Source organism: Eriocheir sinensis, chromosome 41 (genome assembly GCF_024679095.1).
Source record: "Eriocheir sinensis breed Jianghai 21 chromosome 41, ASM2467909v1, whole genome shotgun sequence".
In the NCBI taxonomy this organism is placed as follows: Eukaryota; Metazoa; Arthropoda; class Malacostraca; order Decapoda; family Varunidae; genus Eriocheir; species Eriocheir sinensis.
The window spans coordinates 12,829,620-12,848,746 of NC_066549.1; the positions used below are offsets into that span (position 1 = coordinate 12,829,620).

Genomic DNA, 19,127 nt, shown 5'->3' on the forward strand with positions numbered 1-19,127 from the left:
TTTTTAGCGTGAGGAGTAGAGAAAGAACGAGGAATGTATGCCTCCATTCCAGTGACAATCACCTCTGTGATGCGCTGAGCACACACAGAGGGGTCTCTATCCTGGAAGCAATAATCATTCCACGGGAAATCGGAAAAGTACATCCTCAGGTCGTCCCACCGAGCTGAAGCAAAATGCCAGAAGCATCGCCTCTTCGGTGGGTCCAGAGGGTGTACAGGAGCGATAGGACAGGATGCAGAAATAAGATTGTGATCGGAGGAGCCCAACGGAGAGAACAGTTTGACAGAATAAGCAGAAGGGTTTGAGGTAAGGAAGAGGTCTAGAATGTTGGGCCGATCTCCAAGACGGTCAGGAATACGTGTAGGGTGCTGTAAACGCTTATTTTAACCTATTATAAAAACATTACTCGTCAATCTCTTACTGGAAAACTGCAATATTAACAATGATAATAATAATAATAATAATAATAATAATAATAATAATAATAATAATAATAATAATAATAATAATAATAATAATAATAATAATAGTAATAAAGTAAAAATAGCAAACTACTACTTCTACATTCTTTTTTTACACGAGTATCGTTTAATGGGCCTTTATTTTTATTTTTTTGTGTGTGTCTTTTGAACTAACTTTTACTCTAGAAAAAAAAAAAAAGATAAAACAAAAATTACACAACACGTCTTACACTACAGATCCAATTATTAAAAAAAAAGATAAGAAAAAGTCATCACACTGAAACAGACGGAGAAGAAGAAGAAAGAAAACAGCACATGATTAGGTGAACGCAGTTAAATGAAGAGCTTGTCACTTGGCCTTCCTTCCGCTACCTCCAAATCTGCTTCTCGTGACGGCATTAGGTGGACTGTTATGTCGTTATCATTTCGTTGATCTTCAGTCAGTCACAATAAATCGATGACGAAATGGTGTTTGAATGCATAAGTATCCCAGACTGGGCGACGATTCATCAAGAGGACGCGTTAATCCCAAAAGCGGTGATTGACTGATTGCTTGAGTGCATGAGTGATTGGTTGATTGATTGACTGGTTGAACGGTTGATTGATTGAGTACTTGAGTGATTGGTTGAGTGATTGATTGATTGGCTGATTGCTTGATTGACTGGTTGAACGATTGATTGATTGAGTCCTTGAGTGATTGGTTGAGTGATTGACTGATTGGTTGATTATTCGATTGACTGGTTGAAAGATTGACTGGTTGCTTGAGTGCTTGACTGATTGGCTGGTTGAGTGTTCCACCATGGCCATATAGCGTCGAAAAAATATAAACCTGTTGACTAAAATGACTAGTATATAAAATTGTGGCTGTAAAGTCATAAGATATAATACGGGATAAACTATGCACTATTACATGATACTAACCAAATCCAAAAGAATGATATGGCCGATCGATCCTGTTGCCCTTCTCTCAGCATAACAAGTCCCGTTTGACCAGATTACTATAGCGACAAACATTCCTTCGATTGCGAGAAACATGAATTCCAACTATTTCGAATCCATGGTATTTCAAGTAGAGTTTCGCATCAGTATTTTATTTTACTGTTGCCCTTCTCTCAGCATAACACGTCCCGTTTGGAAAGGTTACTATAGCGACAAACATTCCTTCGATTGCGAGAAACATGAATTCCAACTATTTCGAATCCATGGTATTTCTAGTAGAGTTTCGCATCAGTATTTTATTTTACGGTTGCCCTTCTCTCACGATAACACATCCCGTTTGAAAAGATTACTATAGCGACAAACATTCCTTCGATTGCGAGAAACATGAATTCCAACTATTTCGAATCCATGGTATTTCTAGTAGAGTTTCGCATCAGTATTTTATTTTACGGTTGCCCTTCTCTCACGATAACACATCCCGTTTGAAAAGATTACTAAAGCGACAAACATTCCTTCGATTGCGAGAAACATGAATTCCAAGTATTTCGAGTCCATGGTATTTCTACGAGAGTTTCGCTTCAGTATTACCTGTCTGCCCACCTTCCCACGTGTAGGCTACCCGTGTCCCCCGCCGATACCCGTGTTACTCTGTCCCGTCAATGTAATCTCAGATGTTGGTCCCTTCTATGCATACTAACAGGAGATAATTATTTAATGTACATATTCATGATATGGAAACGTGATCTCTCTCTCTCTCTCTCTCTCTCTCGCGCGCGCAATGAATAATACCTTTCTCTTCGCATTTTCATCCCTCCTCCTCCGCCCGCCCCTCCCTTCTGCTCCACTTTTCTTCCGCTATCTAATAAATCTTCGCAACCTCCGTCATCCTTGTCTGACATGAGCCTCGAGTTAAAAAGAAAATTCTTGTAATCTAAAATTTATGTACACGAGGTTACGCAACGACACAAAACTTGGATCGCGGCGCTTCCAGAGATCATTTGTATTCCTCTGACCTGAAACAAATCTAATTTCACGGGAAACAGCTTCTTTAAAAATGCACAGACCTGATAACCTCTAATACGCTGGCATCAGTGTTCCCATAGACAGCGAGACTACAGACTAAAAGTGAATAGCAGCACTAGGAGCCGAGTGAGCACCGTCAATGAGCGGAGGCACGGCAGCAGTACGAGGAGCAACAAACGCCGTGAGTGCAGCGTCGTCAGGGAAAAAACGCAAAGAAAGCAAAGAAAAATAGCGGCAGGTGCTTCCCATCCTTCTCTTTGTGGGGGAAGAACTTTGCCGGCTGTCTTGTTGAATGTAAAATATAATCCATTCAACTTATATCATCAGCACGAACAACAGTATTCCAATTATCAGGAGCAGTAACAATAACACAAACCAGGCCATGAGCACCACCAAGACTTCCAAGAGTTGAGATGTAAGCCGCAAAGATAACAGAAGGCGATTCTTAACAGTATAAAAAGCAAGAAGAGTAACAGCGATCACCTATTATCACCAAAACGTCTGCTACCACTATTACTACAACTACTACTACTACTACTATTACTACTGTTGCATGTTATTAACCACAATAAAAATTTAGAACAACAATGAAACGAAACAAAATGCATGAAAACATACATAAAGTTGGAGTATTATTTAAGCAATTTTTTTTCTTTTCTCCCGAGTAAACGTCTCCGCCAGTTCTTCTCCCCCGCACGGATGCTGTCCATATACAGGGGCCTTGTCCGTCCTCGTATGGAGTATGCATCTCATGTGTAGGGGGGTCCTCACACACAGCTCTACTAGACAGAGTGGAGTTAAAGGCTCTTCGTCTCATCGTCTCCTCCTCATACTAGCAGTTTTCTACCTCTTAAATTCCGCCGCAGTGTTAAATCCCTTTCTATCTTCTATTGATATTTTCATGCTAACTGATCTTCTGAACATGCTAACTGTATGCCTCCCCCCCTCCCGCGGCCCCGATGCACTCGATTATCTACTCTAGCTCATCCCAATGCTGTCCAAACCCCTAATGCAAGAATTAACCAACATCTTCATTCTTTCATCCCCTTCACTGGTAAATTGTGGAACAGCCTTCCTTCATCTGTATTTTCTCTTGCCTTTGACTTGACCACTTTCAAGAGGAGAGTATCAGGACACCTCTCAACCCGAAATTGACCTCTCTTTTGGCCACTCTACTTTTATCTTTTTTAGGAGCAACATTTAGCGGGCTTTTTCTCTACACTTTTTTATATGCCCTCGAGCTGCTTCCTTCCCTTTAAAAACTACTACTACTATTACTACTACTACTACTACTACTACTACTACTACTACTACTACCACTTCTACTACTACTACTACTACTACTACTAATAATAATAATAATAATAATAATAATAATAATAATAATAATAATAATAATAATAATAATAATAATAATAATAATAATAATAATAATAATAATAATAATAATAATAATAATAATAATACAACTACTACTACTATTACTACTATTACTACTACTACCACTACTACTACTAGTATTTCTACTATTGCTACTACTACTCCTCCTCTCTTCCTCCTTCTCCTCCTCCTCCTCCTCCTACTACTACTACTACTACTATTCTTTATTACCACCATGGCTCCACAGTCACCAAGGGTTTAAAAGTAGAAGGCTTCGTTTTCATCAAAGTCACAACAAGCCAATATGGAGGAATCAATTTAGGGGGCCGCTTTGATAGAGACTCCGACAACCAATAACCAACCCTTACAGAGCTTCATACTGAACGCAAGGAAACGTCGACGAGGCAATAGTCACTGATTGGCTATTTTCTTTTACAGTCTTTGAGTTGCGACTATATTGTTAAATTTACCTTGTACTTATACTTATCCTTTTGCCCTATTCAAACCTTTCTGCAACTCAAGCTTAATGCATTTGGTTGTTGCTGGGAAAGGTAAGATATAGTTGGTGTTTCTCCGGTTCTCGTGAGCGCATTGACGGTTACTTTGAGAAGAGAATAAGACGCAAGTTTGAGGAATGATGACATGCAAACCCACGCCTTGATATACGAGTTTGTTCTTCTCGGCCCACTATTGAGGCTGAGGGATCACTGTGTATCTTGGTGGGACGGGGAGATTATTCATGCCAAAATGCGTCTTGATATGAGAGAGGGTGTGTGTGTCATGGTTGTCCGTGTTGATGTTAATTAAAGGTTGCAAAAAAAAGTATTTCAAAGAAGGTGTGTGTGTCATGGATGTGCGCATAGATGGCAAAAATCATTAAAAAAAACGTCCACTCACCATCTTATCAAATACTCTGAGATGTAAATTTCTGAGAAACGTTATATACATCAACTTTAGTAAACGAATACATATACCCATCAACAAAAAAGAGCAGCCCCTAATTCCAGAGGGGAAGGAAAGAGAGAAACTGATGAATTGAGAAAGAGAGAAAATAAAGCAGCATCATATACATCTTTCCTATATAGTCGAACATTCCAGCACGAAAAGTAAAGAGCTTTTTCTCTCGGGCGCTGCCACCCTTCCACTCAGCCCTCCGCTACGGTCTGACTGGCATTCTTTATATTTTGCATTAGAATTTGGCTTTGATGCGAACACGCTTGATTGAAGACATGAGAGAGAGAGAGAGAGAGAGAGAGAGAGACTCATAAATAAAATATAACTTTAAACAAACTTTATACCCTATGACTCTCTCTCTCTCTCTCCCCATAACACTTCAAACACTACATTTTCCAAACAAATATTAATAAACACTCGTCACGCCGGACAGACGGACAGGCGGGAAAGTTAACCAGCATTCCGTAAGTGAGGCGCGACGCTAATAAACATTCCACACATTTTCCTCCACCGCTTTTATTCTCCTCTCCCTTTCGTCCTTCCTTCCTTCCTTCCTTCCTTCCTTCCTCGCTCTCCCTCGTTCTCTCACGCCAGCTCTTTCCTCCACCACCACCATCACCACCACTACCTCACCACGAAACCAACCTCCAATATTATAAAATAGTCCCATTTTCACCATCTACACCTAAACGAAAACAACCGTCACTACTACCACTACTATTACTACTACTACTACTACTACTACTACTATTACTACAACTCCTACTACTGTTACTACTGCTACTACTATTACTACTATTACTACTACTACTACTAATTCAGCTACTACTATTACTATTAAAACAACTACAGCAATTACTACTACTTCTACTAATAAGAATAAGAATAAGAATAATACAAGCAACAGGAATGATAATAGTAAGCGTTTTAGTCGTAATTTTCGAGATGGACGCAATAAGTTTCCCTGAGAAATATTATCTGCGTGTGTAATAGCTGCGTAGTGTTAAGAGATGCCCTTTGTCTTGTGTGTGTGTGTGTGTGTGTGTGTCAAGGTTATAAATACTCCGTCACACACACACACACACACACACACGCACACACAGACCCACTCCACCCCACCCCCACATAGGCACACAGAGTCCATAAGTTTACGCGAACATTCATTGCCGCTAACGACTTGCCAATCCGGGAAAGAGAAAGAAATACATCACCCGGCGTACTTACATTCCTCGTGCTACTCTGCTGCACTACCACAGCGTTCACCCACCCCAACTACACAGCTGTTATTCACTACCCTCACCACCACCACCACCACCACCATTGATAACCACAACACCATCACCATCAACACCACCATCATAAACCACAACACCGCCACCTTCTCTTATCACCACAATCAGCCTTCCTTACCGGACTAAATAAACTGGTCTTGTGGTTTCATAATTCACCACAAATGACTCTCTCTCTCTCGCACAAACACCAACGTATTTTAGACCGACGCTTGATCCCATTAATGCTGTGAAATAATCCCAAACAGCCTTTCTTTTCCTTCTTCCTTTACGGCCTTATGTTTTTTCCATTAATTCAGCGTTGACGTGCCGGTTTTATCGTTCGGGGTCACGGGAGAGATGAGTGACGTTTAGGAGCGGACCCAACGCCTTCATCGCACGGGGAAAAAAGGGACCGAGTGAGATTATCCTCTGGCGTATGATACGAGATGGATATAAACGCGATTAAATAATTAGTTTCAAACATGATTATTTTAAGCAAGCGGTGCGTCATTGTCAGGAAATATGTTTTTAGTTGAATTACGTCTGATTATATCATGAGAGAGAAATAGACTGATACAGACAGATAGATAGATATAAACAGACAAACGCTGAGTGACTGACATTCAAACAGACATGTACACAGAGAGAGACAGACAGGCAGACGGACAAACACATTGACAAGCATGCACACACACACACACACACACACACACACACACACACACACACACACACACACACACACACACACACATTCCGTACTTTTGAGAACAAGAAAAATTATTGACAAACGGTACATAAAAACTCACTAACATCACAGCAAACCTTTTTAACTCATCATCAACACCAACATCGCCACTTCCTTCACGGGCTTCACCACCACCACCGCCACATTGTAATTGGTATATTTTTTTTGTATACATTGAAATAGATTACATGATGTTGTTGTTTTTTATTACAAACCATATTCACATTTTTGCTGCTGCTGATCCATGAAATACTAAAAAAAAATGAACAAACTATATATTTTTTGCTCCTACTGATGCATGGAATAATAATAGAAATAAAACGATCTATTGTATGGAATAACGATACAAAATAAACAACCATTTTTCTCCTTTTGCTGATGCATGGAACAATAAATATAAATAAACCGTAAACATTTTTGTGCTTACGAATGCATGAAATAATAAGCAAGACAAACAAACATACTGAGAATACGCATCTCCCTCCATGCTGACCACTTTTTTTTTTCGGAAAGTTGTCAACCGCCAATGAAGGAAACAAAAAAATAAAGCACTCGTGGGGTGGGGCGTGCCAAGTCCCAACCTCCATCAATCTTCCTCAGAGTCATTCAGAGTCTGCCCTCAAGAACAGGCGTGGTTTCTATATGGTCATTTTTATTTCATCGGAGTTTTCCCAAAGTTAGTCAGCTTGAGATATTTACCAAAGGATGCGTTGTGTTTACGGTGATTACATGTCGGTTCATAACGGAGGTAGAAAAAAACGGAAAGACAGCAGAAGGACGACAAAAAGATTATTGCCCTCCTCGCTAGCAACTGAGCATGGATAAGAATACCTGTTGGAGCTGTATTGCGGTTAATCACGGATACAGATTTTTGGTCAATGTTTTTGTTTCCTCTTTTATTTTTATGTTGTGAATTTGCTGATCAATATTCTTTGTTTTTAAATTTCGCTTTTTTCTGGTGATCCCGATTGTTTTTCACTACTATCAAAGCCCCTGTTTCATCTTTTTTGTTTTTGTTTTTACATCATGCGATATTTGTTGTTCGCAAAATTGAACTGTTTCCGCTGGCCAATACGCCAACTCATAACGTTAGTGGATTTAAACACTCCATTTTGATGAACATCTTTTATTTGCGCTCGTTCTTACGGACGCAAATTGCAATATGATTTTCCGTCCACCAATGGTGATTAGTACAATTCTGTAATGAAAACCACTGAGTGCCGGGGATCGAACCAGAGCCTTCCGAGTGAAAGTCAGGGCAGCATACCAACTACGCCCCACCGATGAGGTAAAATATCACCGCTTCAGAAGCCACTGCTGCGGCCTGTACCTGACGCCCCCGGCTCTCAGTGGTGTTCATTACGGATATTTTCACTGTGTTATTGCATTTTTTCTAATAGGACAATTCCTTTGATTCTTCGTTTTCAAAGAGTTACAATAGGGTAGGATAGCCCGTGCGCGCGCACGTGTGTGTGTGTGTGTGTGTGTGTGTGTGTGTGTGTGTGTGTTAATCATACTTATTGGACAAAATACCGTTTACATATGTAATCATTCAAGCTATCTGCGTATCCGTCAATTTAAATCCATCATTCTATCTATATTTGCCTACATTTATATTTATAAGAAGGGATGGTGATGCGCCTTGTCCTATAAGTGTTACCTTACTCTGGAAATACACATTGACCTGCCCAAACAGCCAGACGCCGCACCTAACTCAGCCCCACCTAAAGCCCGGAATAATGGTGCCAACTAAAACTTTTATCAGCATGTGTAACAAAGCAAACCTTTTCTGAACAAACTTCTGGTGTGAAAAGTTAGGTTGGAAAACGTTGTCAAACAACCAATGGAAAATAAAATATCTCGAACACAAGTATGGGAAACGAAGGGAGCCAACGCAATGTTTCGAAGCTTTGTCAGGAGGGAAATTTTGACTACTGGAGCTTTCACTTTCCAGTCTGACATCATTCAACTTAAATTTTCCAGCTTTACAGACTTTTCCTACTGAACTCATTGGAAAACCACATTTAATACTGGAATCGAGGCCGACGACCCAACGCAATAGGCTACAGAGAAAGTAAACCAGTAGAGTGCGTTTGCTCTCTGCATTGCATGAGGCAGAAGGGGAGGATGTTTGTTTTTGGAGTAGGTCAATAGAGGGCGTCGCTGGGGAGAAGGTAACGAGGCAGAAGGATGCCTGGAGCAGCCTATCAGCGGCCCAGCAGTCAGGGCTAGCGTGGGAGGGTGTGTCCGCCGTCTCGTGTTTGTGTTGAAGGTCCGCGGTGGGGTCAAACTGCCATCGTTTAGTGGTTCATTAATCTTATATAACTTTTTGTTTTCTGCATGAGATAAATTTTTATTATCCTATTTTCATCCAAAAATAACTTCTTTTATGGGCAGTAAGATACGTAATTCCAAATTTATCATAGACCCAGTTTCTAAAATTGTGCACAACAGCAACAAGTACCACCATTTACTACTACTACTACTACTACTACTACTACTACTACTTTTTTTTCACTACCACTACGGGCCTCCATCCATTAGAGTTGCGTTGTGAGCGGTATCTTTTCTCATATCCTTTCACAAAGCAATTCATTGGCCCCACCCCGCCAATGACTGTGGCCGACAACCATCTTTATTTAGCATTATAAACCTTATTAAACATATTTTTCTTAAGCTAACAGAGCTGCTACTACTACTACTACTACTACTACTACTACTACTATTACTACTACTACTAGTACTACCACTACTACTAATACAATTACAGTTACTATTACTACCGATAAAAAATAATAATACCACTAACTGAAAATAATGGTAGTGGTGTTGATGCAGGATACAATCATTCTTGCGACGAGGTCAGAAAGGAGATGCATCATTACAGAAAACGCGTCCCCGTCAAACTTTCCTAACCATCTTGACGAACACGAGAGATACGATCCACCTTTTCCGAACGGCGAGAGGCATTCACCCCTAAACCTGGTGGCTGGTGGCTGAGTGGTCAGTGTGCGGGGGCGGTGTCCTTGATGACCCGGGTTCTTATCGTGCCCGTCGCTTCAAGTCATCGCCGACTGGCTTAAAACTACTTACATGCTGTCCTAAGACCACCTATCAACCCGTACTCTAGCGAAACTCTCAAGAGTGGAGCAAAGACGAGTTCCGTACGGCAGCATGAGCCAAGGAACACCACTATAAACACTCTTCTCCACCACTACCGGGCTGGGGAAAACCATCAGGGCTCAGCAAGAAAGCTTACCGGTGCTACAGGCTCAACGTAATAAATAAATGAATAAATAAATAAAGTTTGCTGTATGGCAGAAAGTTTATCTCAGCCTACACATGACCCGCCATGATGCAACTGTGTGTACTCCAACAAACCCGGAGCATGATAACCAATCGTGTATATATTTTAATCCACAGTAGTTTCTCTAACCTATCCATTCGTTTTATCCAACCTAATCTCACCCTTTCAATTCAGTGCATAGTCACCGTACACTAACAGACCCAGAAGCCAGGCCCCCTCTCTCTCTTAGAGCTTCTGGACCCTTTCAGTGTACAGCAGTGTTGCCAGATTATCGTATTCACCACATTGTATTTATCATTTTTAAGCCTCAAACTCTCGTACCTACACAAATAACGAAAGAATATTAAAGTAAGCGTTAAAACTGTCATAAATTGATGTTTGTTTGTTTGTTTTTGCTATAGATATCAGTAAGAAACTACGAAAATGCAATACGGTGTGTACGATAATTTGGCAACGCTGGTGTACAGTGACTAAAGTTAAGCTTGCCCAAATCCTATCTCTTATTCATGCCTGTACTAGCTTCACCCTACCTAAACAAACCTGGTCCTCTCTAGCTTACTAACATTATAGCTACGCCCCCATCAACTAACTTATTCTCACCATCACTTCAAACTTACTATCATCATATCACATCTTAATCTAATCATTCAATCGTACTTTATCTGACTATGATATTCCATCACCTACCTAACATTACGTCATCTAACTTTACCCAATGTATCCACCACTAACCCTGCATTACTCTAACCAAACCACCTGCCTAGCATAATCCAACCCAGCTTAACCTAACCTAGCCTAGACCAACCCAGCTTATACCTAACCTAACCTAGACCAACCCAGCTTATACCTAACCTAACCTAGACCAACCCAGCCTAACCTAACCTAGCCAAATCTACCCCAGTCTAATCTAACCAAACTTTACCCAACCCATCTTACCCTAACAAAACCTAGCCTAGCACAACTTAGCCTATCTTACCTTAGCCTAACCTAAAGTGAAACCAAACTGTCGAGTCCGTTTTGGCGTTGGCTCCCGCGGGTCCATTTCTCCCCTCTGCTCTGCCACACAGTCCCAACACCTATTTTTTCCTCTCATATGTTACCTATAGCTTACATATGAGAGGAGGAGATAGGTGTTGGGACTGTGTGGCAGAGCAGAGGGGAGGAAAGGATCCGCGGGAGCCCATCCCAGACCGGCCTCGACATATTTGGAAGACGATAACCTATTCTAGCCTAACCAAACCCAGCTTAACCTAACCTAACCAAGCAGAACTCAATCTAACCTTACCCATCCTAACCTAACCTAACCTAATCTAACCTAGCCTATCTTAGTTTAGCCAAGCGTAGCCTAACTCCACCTAACCTCCCTCTCCCATCGCCACTAACCCGCCCGTGTTTCGCCCAGGACCGGCTCCAACCTGCAGTACCGGGCCAGCACGCGGGCCAGCTCGCGCTTCACCACCTACCGGAGCTCCGGGGCCGACCTCGACACGTCCGTGGTCAATGTGTTCGAGGACGGGGTGAGTCTCGGTCTGCTGGGGGAGGTGTGTGTGTGTGTGTGTGTGTGTGTGTGTGTGTTATTCACCACGGCCTGATCACGTGTTGTACTCGTAATCGCCAGCAGGTACCCTCCCGACATGAGCAAGTGCTGTGTGTGTGTGTGTGTGTGGCGGTAGTGAGGCAGAGGTGGTTTAAGGTTAAGCTTGAGGGATAGGATTCAACGACATCCAGAAGAAATACGAGAAAGAATGAAAGAAAGGGGAAACTGGATTGGGAAATGACCCTACCTTTACTACTACTACTACTACTACTACTACTTCTATCGCTGTCCAAAATGATAATAACCACGTTACCGAGATACGTGTCAATACAGTAAGGTTTAACTAATGATTGTCTGCCTGAGTCACGAGAGCCGGGATCACCACCATGCGCGTCACACCACCGAAATGAAGGATTAAATTCAGTCTGCAATAGCTTCGTGTCGCTCCATTCCGCGTCTGATAGTCTGGCAATCAGCCTAATAGCATACGCCAGGGACACACACACACCCACCCACACACACACACACACACACACACACATGGTTTAAGAGTTTCTTGCAGGAAATTAAGAAGCAGCTTTCCGTATGTTTATGAGACTCAAGTATATTAATTTCGTTTTTTATTTGTGTTCTTTTTATTTACTTCGTGAGTGCTTGTGTTAAAAACGAGTATTTTATTTTTTTTAATTTTCATTAGCGGTATAATTAACCTTCTGGAAACGAGCTTCTAATCACTTTCATTAGTGGGATGCATTAACATTTTCACTGTTTGAGATATATATTATCTTTATTTTTAGCTTGGATATATAATTAATAATGTTCTCTCTCTCTCTCTCTCTCTCTCTCTCTCTCTCTCTCTCATGACCAGATTTCAGCTTTCCATCAGGGTCTAATTTCCCTTCCTCTCATATCTCTGTTTTTTCTTTGGCCCAAGCCGCCCACTCCTTGAATGACTTTGAAGCTGAGAACGCATAACTTGCTGAGTGCAGGATACCGTGACTTAGCGCAACTGACTGGCCGACTAACCAACAGTAATATCTTAAACTGGCAACAGGACTGAATTACTAACTGACGAACTGACTGACTGCACGCGTGATATATTATTCTGTGTCTTGCTCAAATGATTGACTGAATGACTGACTGACGACTGACGGATTGACTGACTGACTGCATTTATGAGGTCATGCGATTCAGTGTCTTTTTCGATTGGCTGACTGACTGACCAAATAACCTGACTGGCTGACTTACTGACCTGACTACCTGACTGAGTGACGTAACTACCTGACGGACTGAAATAATAACTGAACTAAATGTGTTAATTGCTTCCCTTTAACTACTTGACTGACTGGCTTACCGACTGACTGACTGAAAGAATAAGTGATAACAGGAATGATTTCACTGACTGACTTACTGATTCACGGACGCGTTGACTGACAGGTTGACCAAGAAAGTGATTAACAGATGAGACAATTGACTGACTGAAAGAATGAATGATAACAGGAATGATTTCACTGACAGACTTACTGATTCACGGACGCGTTGACTGACAGGTTGACCAAGAAAGTGATTAACAGATGAAACAATTGACTGACTGAAAGAATGAATGATAACAGGAATGATTTCACTGACTGACTTACTGATTCACGGACGCGTTGACTGACAGGTTGACCAAAAAAAGTGATTAACAGGTGAGATAAGGGGAGGAAATTATGCTCCTTTTATGGGACTGACTGACTTTTAATTACTAAATCTCACAGGTGTGTCTGATATCTGACTGCCTAATTAACCACCTGGCTCGCAGATGAAATGATTTAGTAGTACTCTGTCTATCAATCTACTTATCTATCTATCTATAAGTGTGCCAAACAAAAAGTGCACGATTTGCTTTCACTACATCACAACTAAAATCGGTGAAGCATATCGTGAAAATGACATTAATATTCGCTCCCAGCTCATTAGCAACGCCCGAGATGTAAGTAGGTCCTATTTTACGCCATCCGTTGTTAAAGTGAAAAAAGGACAGAGTTTATCGCCACTACATTTTTTTTTTTTTTTTGAGGATTCTGTAATATGAGAAAACTTTATCAATTAAATCTAAGACGTGTGTGTGTGTGTGTGTGTGTGTGTGTGTGTGTGTGTGTGTGTGTGTGTGTGTGTGTGTGTGTGTGTGTGTGTGTGTGTGTGTCTGCATAGTTGTGGAGATAATTGCGGTAGCGGTTGATGAATTTTATTAATTAATTAAGAGAGAGAGAGAGAGAGAGAGAGAGAGAGAGAGAGAGAGAGAGAGAGAGAGAGAGAGAGAGAGAGAGAGAGAGAGAGAGAGAGAGATTTACATAGATTTACATAGAAAATCAGACCACACAGACCCCATGGTCCAGACTTGGTGGTCTGTCCTTAAACCTAAGTGATTTTACATTAATCAGAAGACTCCAAAACGTTGCATTTCTACTCTAGTTGATATTAAGTTGAAGGAAGTGAAGGTCGAGCTTATTTTTGAAGGAGTCAATCGTGTTACACTGGACCACTGATGATGGGAGCTTATTCCATTCTCGCACTACAACGTTGGTGAAGAAAAATTTGGTGCAGTCTGAATTTACTTGTCTACATCTGAGTTTTACGCCATTGTTCCTCGTGCGCAAAGTGTCATCGATCATAAACAATGTTGATCTGTCTACATTCGTGAAACCATTAAGTATTTTAAAACATTCGATCAGTTTTCCTCGGAGGCGACGTTTCTCAAGAGAGAACATGTTAAGGGTAGAAAGCCTTTCTTCGTAGGATTTGTTGCGCAAGGAAGGGATCATTTTCGTTGCCCGACGCTGAACACCTTCTAATTTAGCAATATCCTTTGCATGGTGGGTGTCCAAAACGGTACCGCATAATACCAGTGGGGTCAGACTAAACTGGTGGAGCTCCGGAGTATTACATCTTTATTCTTAAATAAAAAGTTTCTTTTAATGAAGCCCAACATTCTGTTCGCTTTATTTGCTGCATCGATGCATTGCTGTGAGAATTTGAGGTTTGACGCGATTTTGACCCCCAAGTCCTTGACGCATTGAACGCTTTTGAGTTTAACGCCGCGCATTTCGTAATCAAACTTTTTATTCCTCGTTCCAACTTGAAGGACCTGGCACTTGTCTACGTTAAAGGGCATCTCCATCTATCCGACCGTTGAAATTTTGTGCAAATCCTCTTGGAGGCTTTGCCTGTCTTCATCAGTGAGAACCGAGTTACCAATCTTTGTGTCGTCTGCAAATTTACTAATGCGGTTATTGAGTCCAACATCCACGTCGTTGATGTAAATAATGAAGAGCACTGGGCCAAGAACCGAGCCCTGAGGGACGCCACTAGTGACAGGCGCCCACTCTGAGTTAAATCCGTCAATCACTACTCTTTGTTGTCTGTTGCTCAACCAATTCGCGATCCATTGGTTTACCTGACCGTCAATACCTATTTGTTTTAATTTGTAAAGTAATTTATGATGCGGGACTTTATCAAACGCTTTCTGGAAATCAAGATAGACTACGTCCAGTGATTTGGTTACGTCATAAACAGTGAAGAGGTCGTTATAAAAGGTTAATAGATTTGATAGGCAGGAGCTTTTGTTTCGGAAGCCATGTTGTGAGTCCCCAATTAATGAGTGGCTTTCAAGGTAACTCACAATTTTGTCTCTAATTATGCCCTCAAGTAGCTTACCTACAACCGAAGTTAGACTAATGGGCCTGTAATTACCTGGTACTTTTTTGTCTCCTTTCTTAAAAATCGGTGTCACGTTAGCCTTTTTTCCAATCTGAAGGGACAATGCCTTGTCGCAAGGACATATTGAATACGGTTGTGAGGGAGGAGAGTATTTCGCTCTTTGTTTCTTTCAGCAGAGTTGGATATACTTTATCAGGTCCAGGACTTTTATTTGTTTTAAGTGATTTGAGGGCTTTAAGGACTTCATCGGGTTTTATTTCAAAGTTAGACAATGCATGCTCGGGATTTACATTAGTACTGGTGTTGGTGGTGGTGGTGGGAGGACTGTTATTATTAAACACCGAGGAAAAGTAATTATTTAATAGGTTTGCAACGTGTTGGCTGTCAGTCACTAGTGCACCGTCGCTGTTTATTAAAGGTCCAATTCCACTTCTGATCGCCTTTCTGTTGTTTATGTAACTGAAGAAGGATTTCGGATTATTTTTACAGTTGGCTGCAATATTTACTTCATATCTACGCTTTGCCTGATGCACTAATCTTTTTACTCGTCGCCTTGCATCATTGTAAAGTCTAATGTTTTTTGGGGCGTGCTTTGGTCTTTCTTTAACCTGTAAGACAATTTTCTCTCCTTGACTGAGTGTTTAATTTCGCTATTAAACCAAGGTGGACTTTTATTAGTGTTAATTCGCTTCTCGCACAAGGGGACAAATGTGTCCTGCTGAGTGAGTAAGTGATTTTTAAAGTTTAGCCAGGCGTCCTCTGCATTGCCGTCATCTGATAGTTGCATATCTATTAGTTTTCGTCGGATTTCTACGAAGTTGGCTCTTTTGAAATTGGGCACCTTAACTTTATTTTCAGTTACCGATGTTTGAGCTCTAATGTCAACGCGCACTAGTAGAGAGAGAGAGAGAGAGAGAGAGAGAGAGAGAGAGAGAGAGAGAGAGAGAGAGAGAGAGCATTGGGGTGGGGGGGGTGGGGGGGGGGGCGGGAGTAAACGAAAAGTCATGAAGGCAGATGTCACTGTAAAAAGCCCAAACGAAGACTTATGGTGATGGCGCTAAAACCCTATTGTGCGTCCAATGAACCCATTTGGTCTCTATTCTTTGTTCATACTCTCACCTATTTTCATTTCCTTATTCGCTTGCTATCTTAGTTTCCTGAAATCCTTGTTAATCTAGCCTGTTGTACCTTACCTGACCTAAATCCACTATGTACCTTACCTAGCCTAAATCCACTATGTACCTTACCTAGCCTAAATCCACTATGTACCTTACCTAGCCTAAATCCACTATGTACCTTACCTAGCCTAAATCCACTATGTACCTTACCTAGCCTAAATCCACTATGTACCTTACCTAGCCTAAATCCACTATGTACCTTACCTAGCCTAAATCCACTATGTACCTTACCTAGCCTAAATCCACTATGTACCTTACCTAGCCTAAATCCACTATGTACCTTACCTAATCTAAATCCACTATGTACCTTACCTAGCCTAAATCCACTATGTACCTTACCTAATCTAAATCCACTATGTACCTTACCTAATCTAAATCCACTATGTACCTTACCTAACCTAAGTCCACTATGTACCTTACCTGACTTGAATCCACTATATACCTTACCTAACCTAAATCCACTATGTACCTTACCTAACCTAAATCCACTATGTACCTTACCTAGCCTAAATCCACTATGCACCTTACCTAGCCTAGATCCACTATGTACCTTACCTAACCTAAATCCACTACGTACCTTACCTAGCCTAAATCCACTATGTATCTAACCTAGCCTAAATCCACTATGTACCTAACCTAACCTAAATCAACTATGTACCTTACCTAGCCTAAATCCATTATGTGCCTTACCTAACCTAAATCCACTATGTACCTTACCTAGCCTAAATCCACTATGTACCTAACCTAATCTAAATCCACTATGTACCTTACTTAACCTAAATTCACTATGTACCTTTCCTAGCCTAAATCCACCTCATTAAACCTAACCTCTTTACTTACAAGCATATTTTCTTAGTACTCTCGCCAATTTTCATGATCTCATTCCCAAGCTATCTGCGTTATTTTTTTCTGATCTGTCCCTTCCCTACCCTATCCCTACGTTAGCATATCAAATGTAAACTCACTTGACTAAACATAACATTTATACCTGGCACTATATTTTGTTAGTACTTTCACCTAGTTTTATTCTTATCTGTATGCTATTTTAGTTTCTGCACTGTATAATCTAATCTTACCTTACCTCACCTTGTACAACCTAAGCTATCTCACTATACCTATCATATTTACCTGATACTATATTTTGTTTGTACTCTCGCCTTTGTATTATCTTATTTGTATGCTCTGTTTTTTTTTTTTTTTTTTTTTTTTTTTTTTTTTTTGCATTCCGTATTAATTTAACCTTACCTTACTTTACCTTATCTAACTTCACCTCTCCTCACTAAACCTAGCAAGTGCACCTTTTCACTATTTTCTTTAGCACTCTCGCCTCTTATTTTCTTTTGTGTAATGCTTTAATAGGTTTCAACGTTCCTTATTAAATAACTTTACCTTATCTTACCTAACCTGACTTCACTAAACCTTTTTTGATATTTTACCTGATACTATATTTTGTTAGTACTCTCGCCTCTTTTATTTTATTATTTGCATGCAATCTCAGTTTTGTGCGTTCCTTACCTAAGCCAACCTCACCTCACTTCACCTCAGAAAATTTAACCCTTTCACCTCCCGCTTCAAATACTGATATTCATCTCGTGTCTTCTTATGCATAATTTTCAAGCTATCGTAATTATCATCGATTCTAAATATTTGTGTATGTTTAAATTTTACAACTTTAATTTAATATTTTCAACCAATACAACATTACTGAAGCACTCGTAAGAGCATTAATAATTGGAATTCACAGAAAAAATACCGTTCGTAAAATACTAAAATAACAATGTGTATATCGATGTCAACGCAATTCATACGTACAAAACACAGTTCAAAGCAAAAAAAAAAAAAAAAAAAACTCAAACGCTTTTAATATATATTGAAGAACTGAGATCGTTTTCCATGAGTTTTCTTTTTGCAATTCACGAAAGTACAAAGGGAAAGTAATCCATTCAGTACTGTTTCCAAAGCTTGTTCGTATGTATTATGTGAACGGATTCGAACCTGTGACCTGATTGTCTTGGCCCGTCAATTGATATATCTGATGGTACTCTTTCCGTAACCCCTTTCCCTCTCTCCCTCTCCCCTTCTCCCTCTCGCTCTCCCTCCCTCTCTCTCATCCCTTATGTTCCACGTCGCCTCGAGTCAGCCCGGAGAGAGAATCGGAAAAACAAATTATCTTGGCGAAGAAAAATGAAAAACTCCCTTCCTTTGCCTCTGCTTAATCTCCTTCCCCCCCCTTGCCCCTCTCCCCTCCTTTCTTCCGTACCCATTCTTCGTTCCTTCAAGGTTAATTCAGCCCCTCCATCCCTCCCTCGTCCCCTCTTTCCCTCCTAGCTCCATTCCCCTTTCTCTCTCTTCATTGTTAATCTTGCTCCTCTCGTAAACCCTATCCCTCCCTCCCTCCCTCCCTTCCTCTTTCCCTCCCTCTGTCCCTTCCTCACTCAGCCTTTTTCAAAACGCCTCGCTGGCCCCTCCCCTTCCCCCTCTTTCATCATTATCTTTTCCATACGTTTCCTTGATCTCATATATAGAAGCCCCCCCCCCATCTCTCTCTCTCTCTCTCTCTCTCTCTCTCTCTCTCTCTCTCTCTCTCTCTCTCTCTCTCTCTCTCTCTCTCTCTCTCTCTCTCTCTTGAT

At 40.9% G+C, this 19,127-nt stretch overlaps 1 protein-coding gene across 1 annotated transcript in view; it reads left to right on the top strand.

Moving 5' to 3' along the window:
- The window catches only part of LOC127009754 (gonadotropin-releasing hormone receptor-like), a 140,674-nt gene that overhangs the window by 33,799 nt on the left and 87,748 nt on the right, over nt 1–19,127 (top strand). Inside the window, exon 5 of the mRNA XM_050883135.1 lies at nt 11,486–11,652. Coding sequence (XP_050739092.1) covers nt 11,486–11,652 — 167 coding nt within the window. The remainder of the gene's footprint in view (nt 1–11,485; nt 11,653–19,127) is intronic.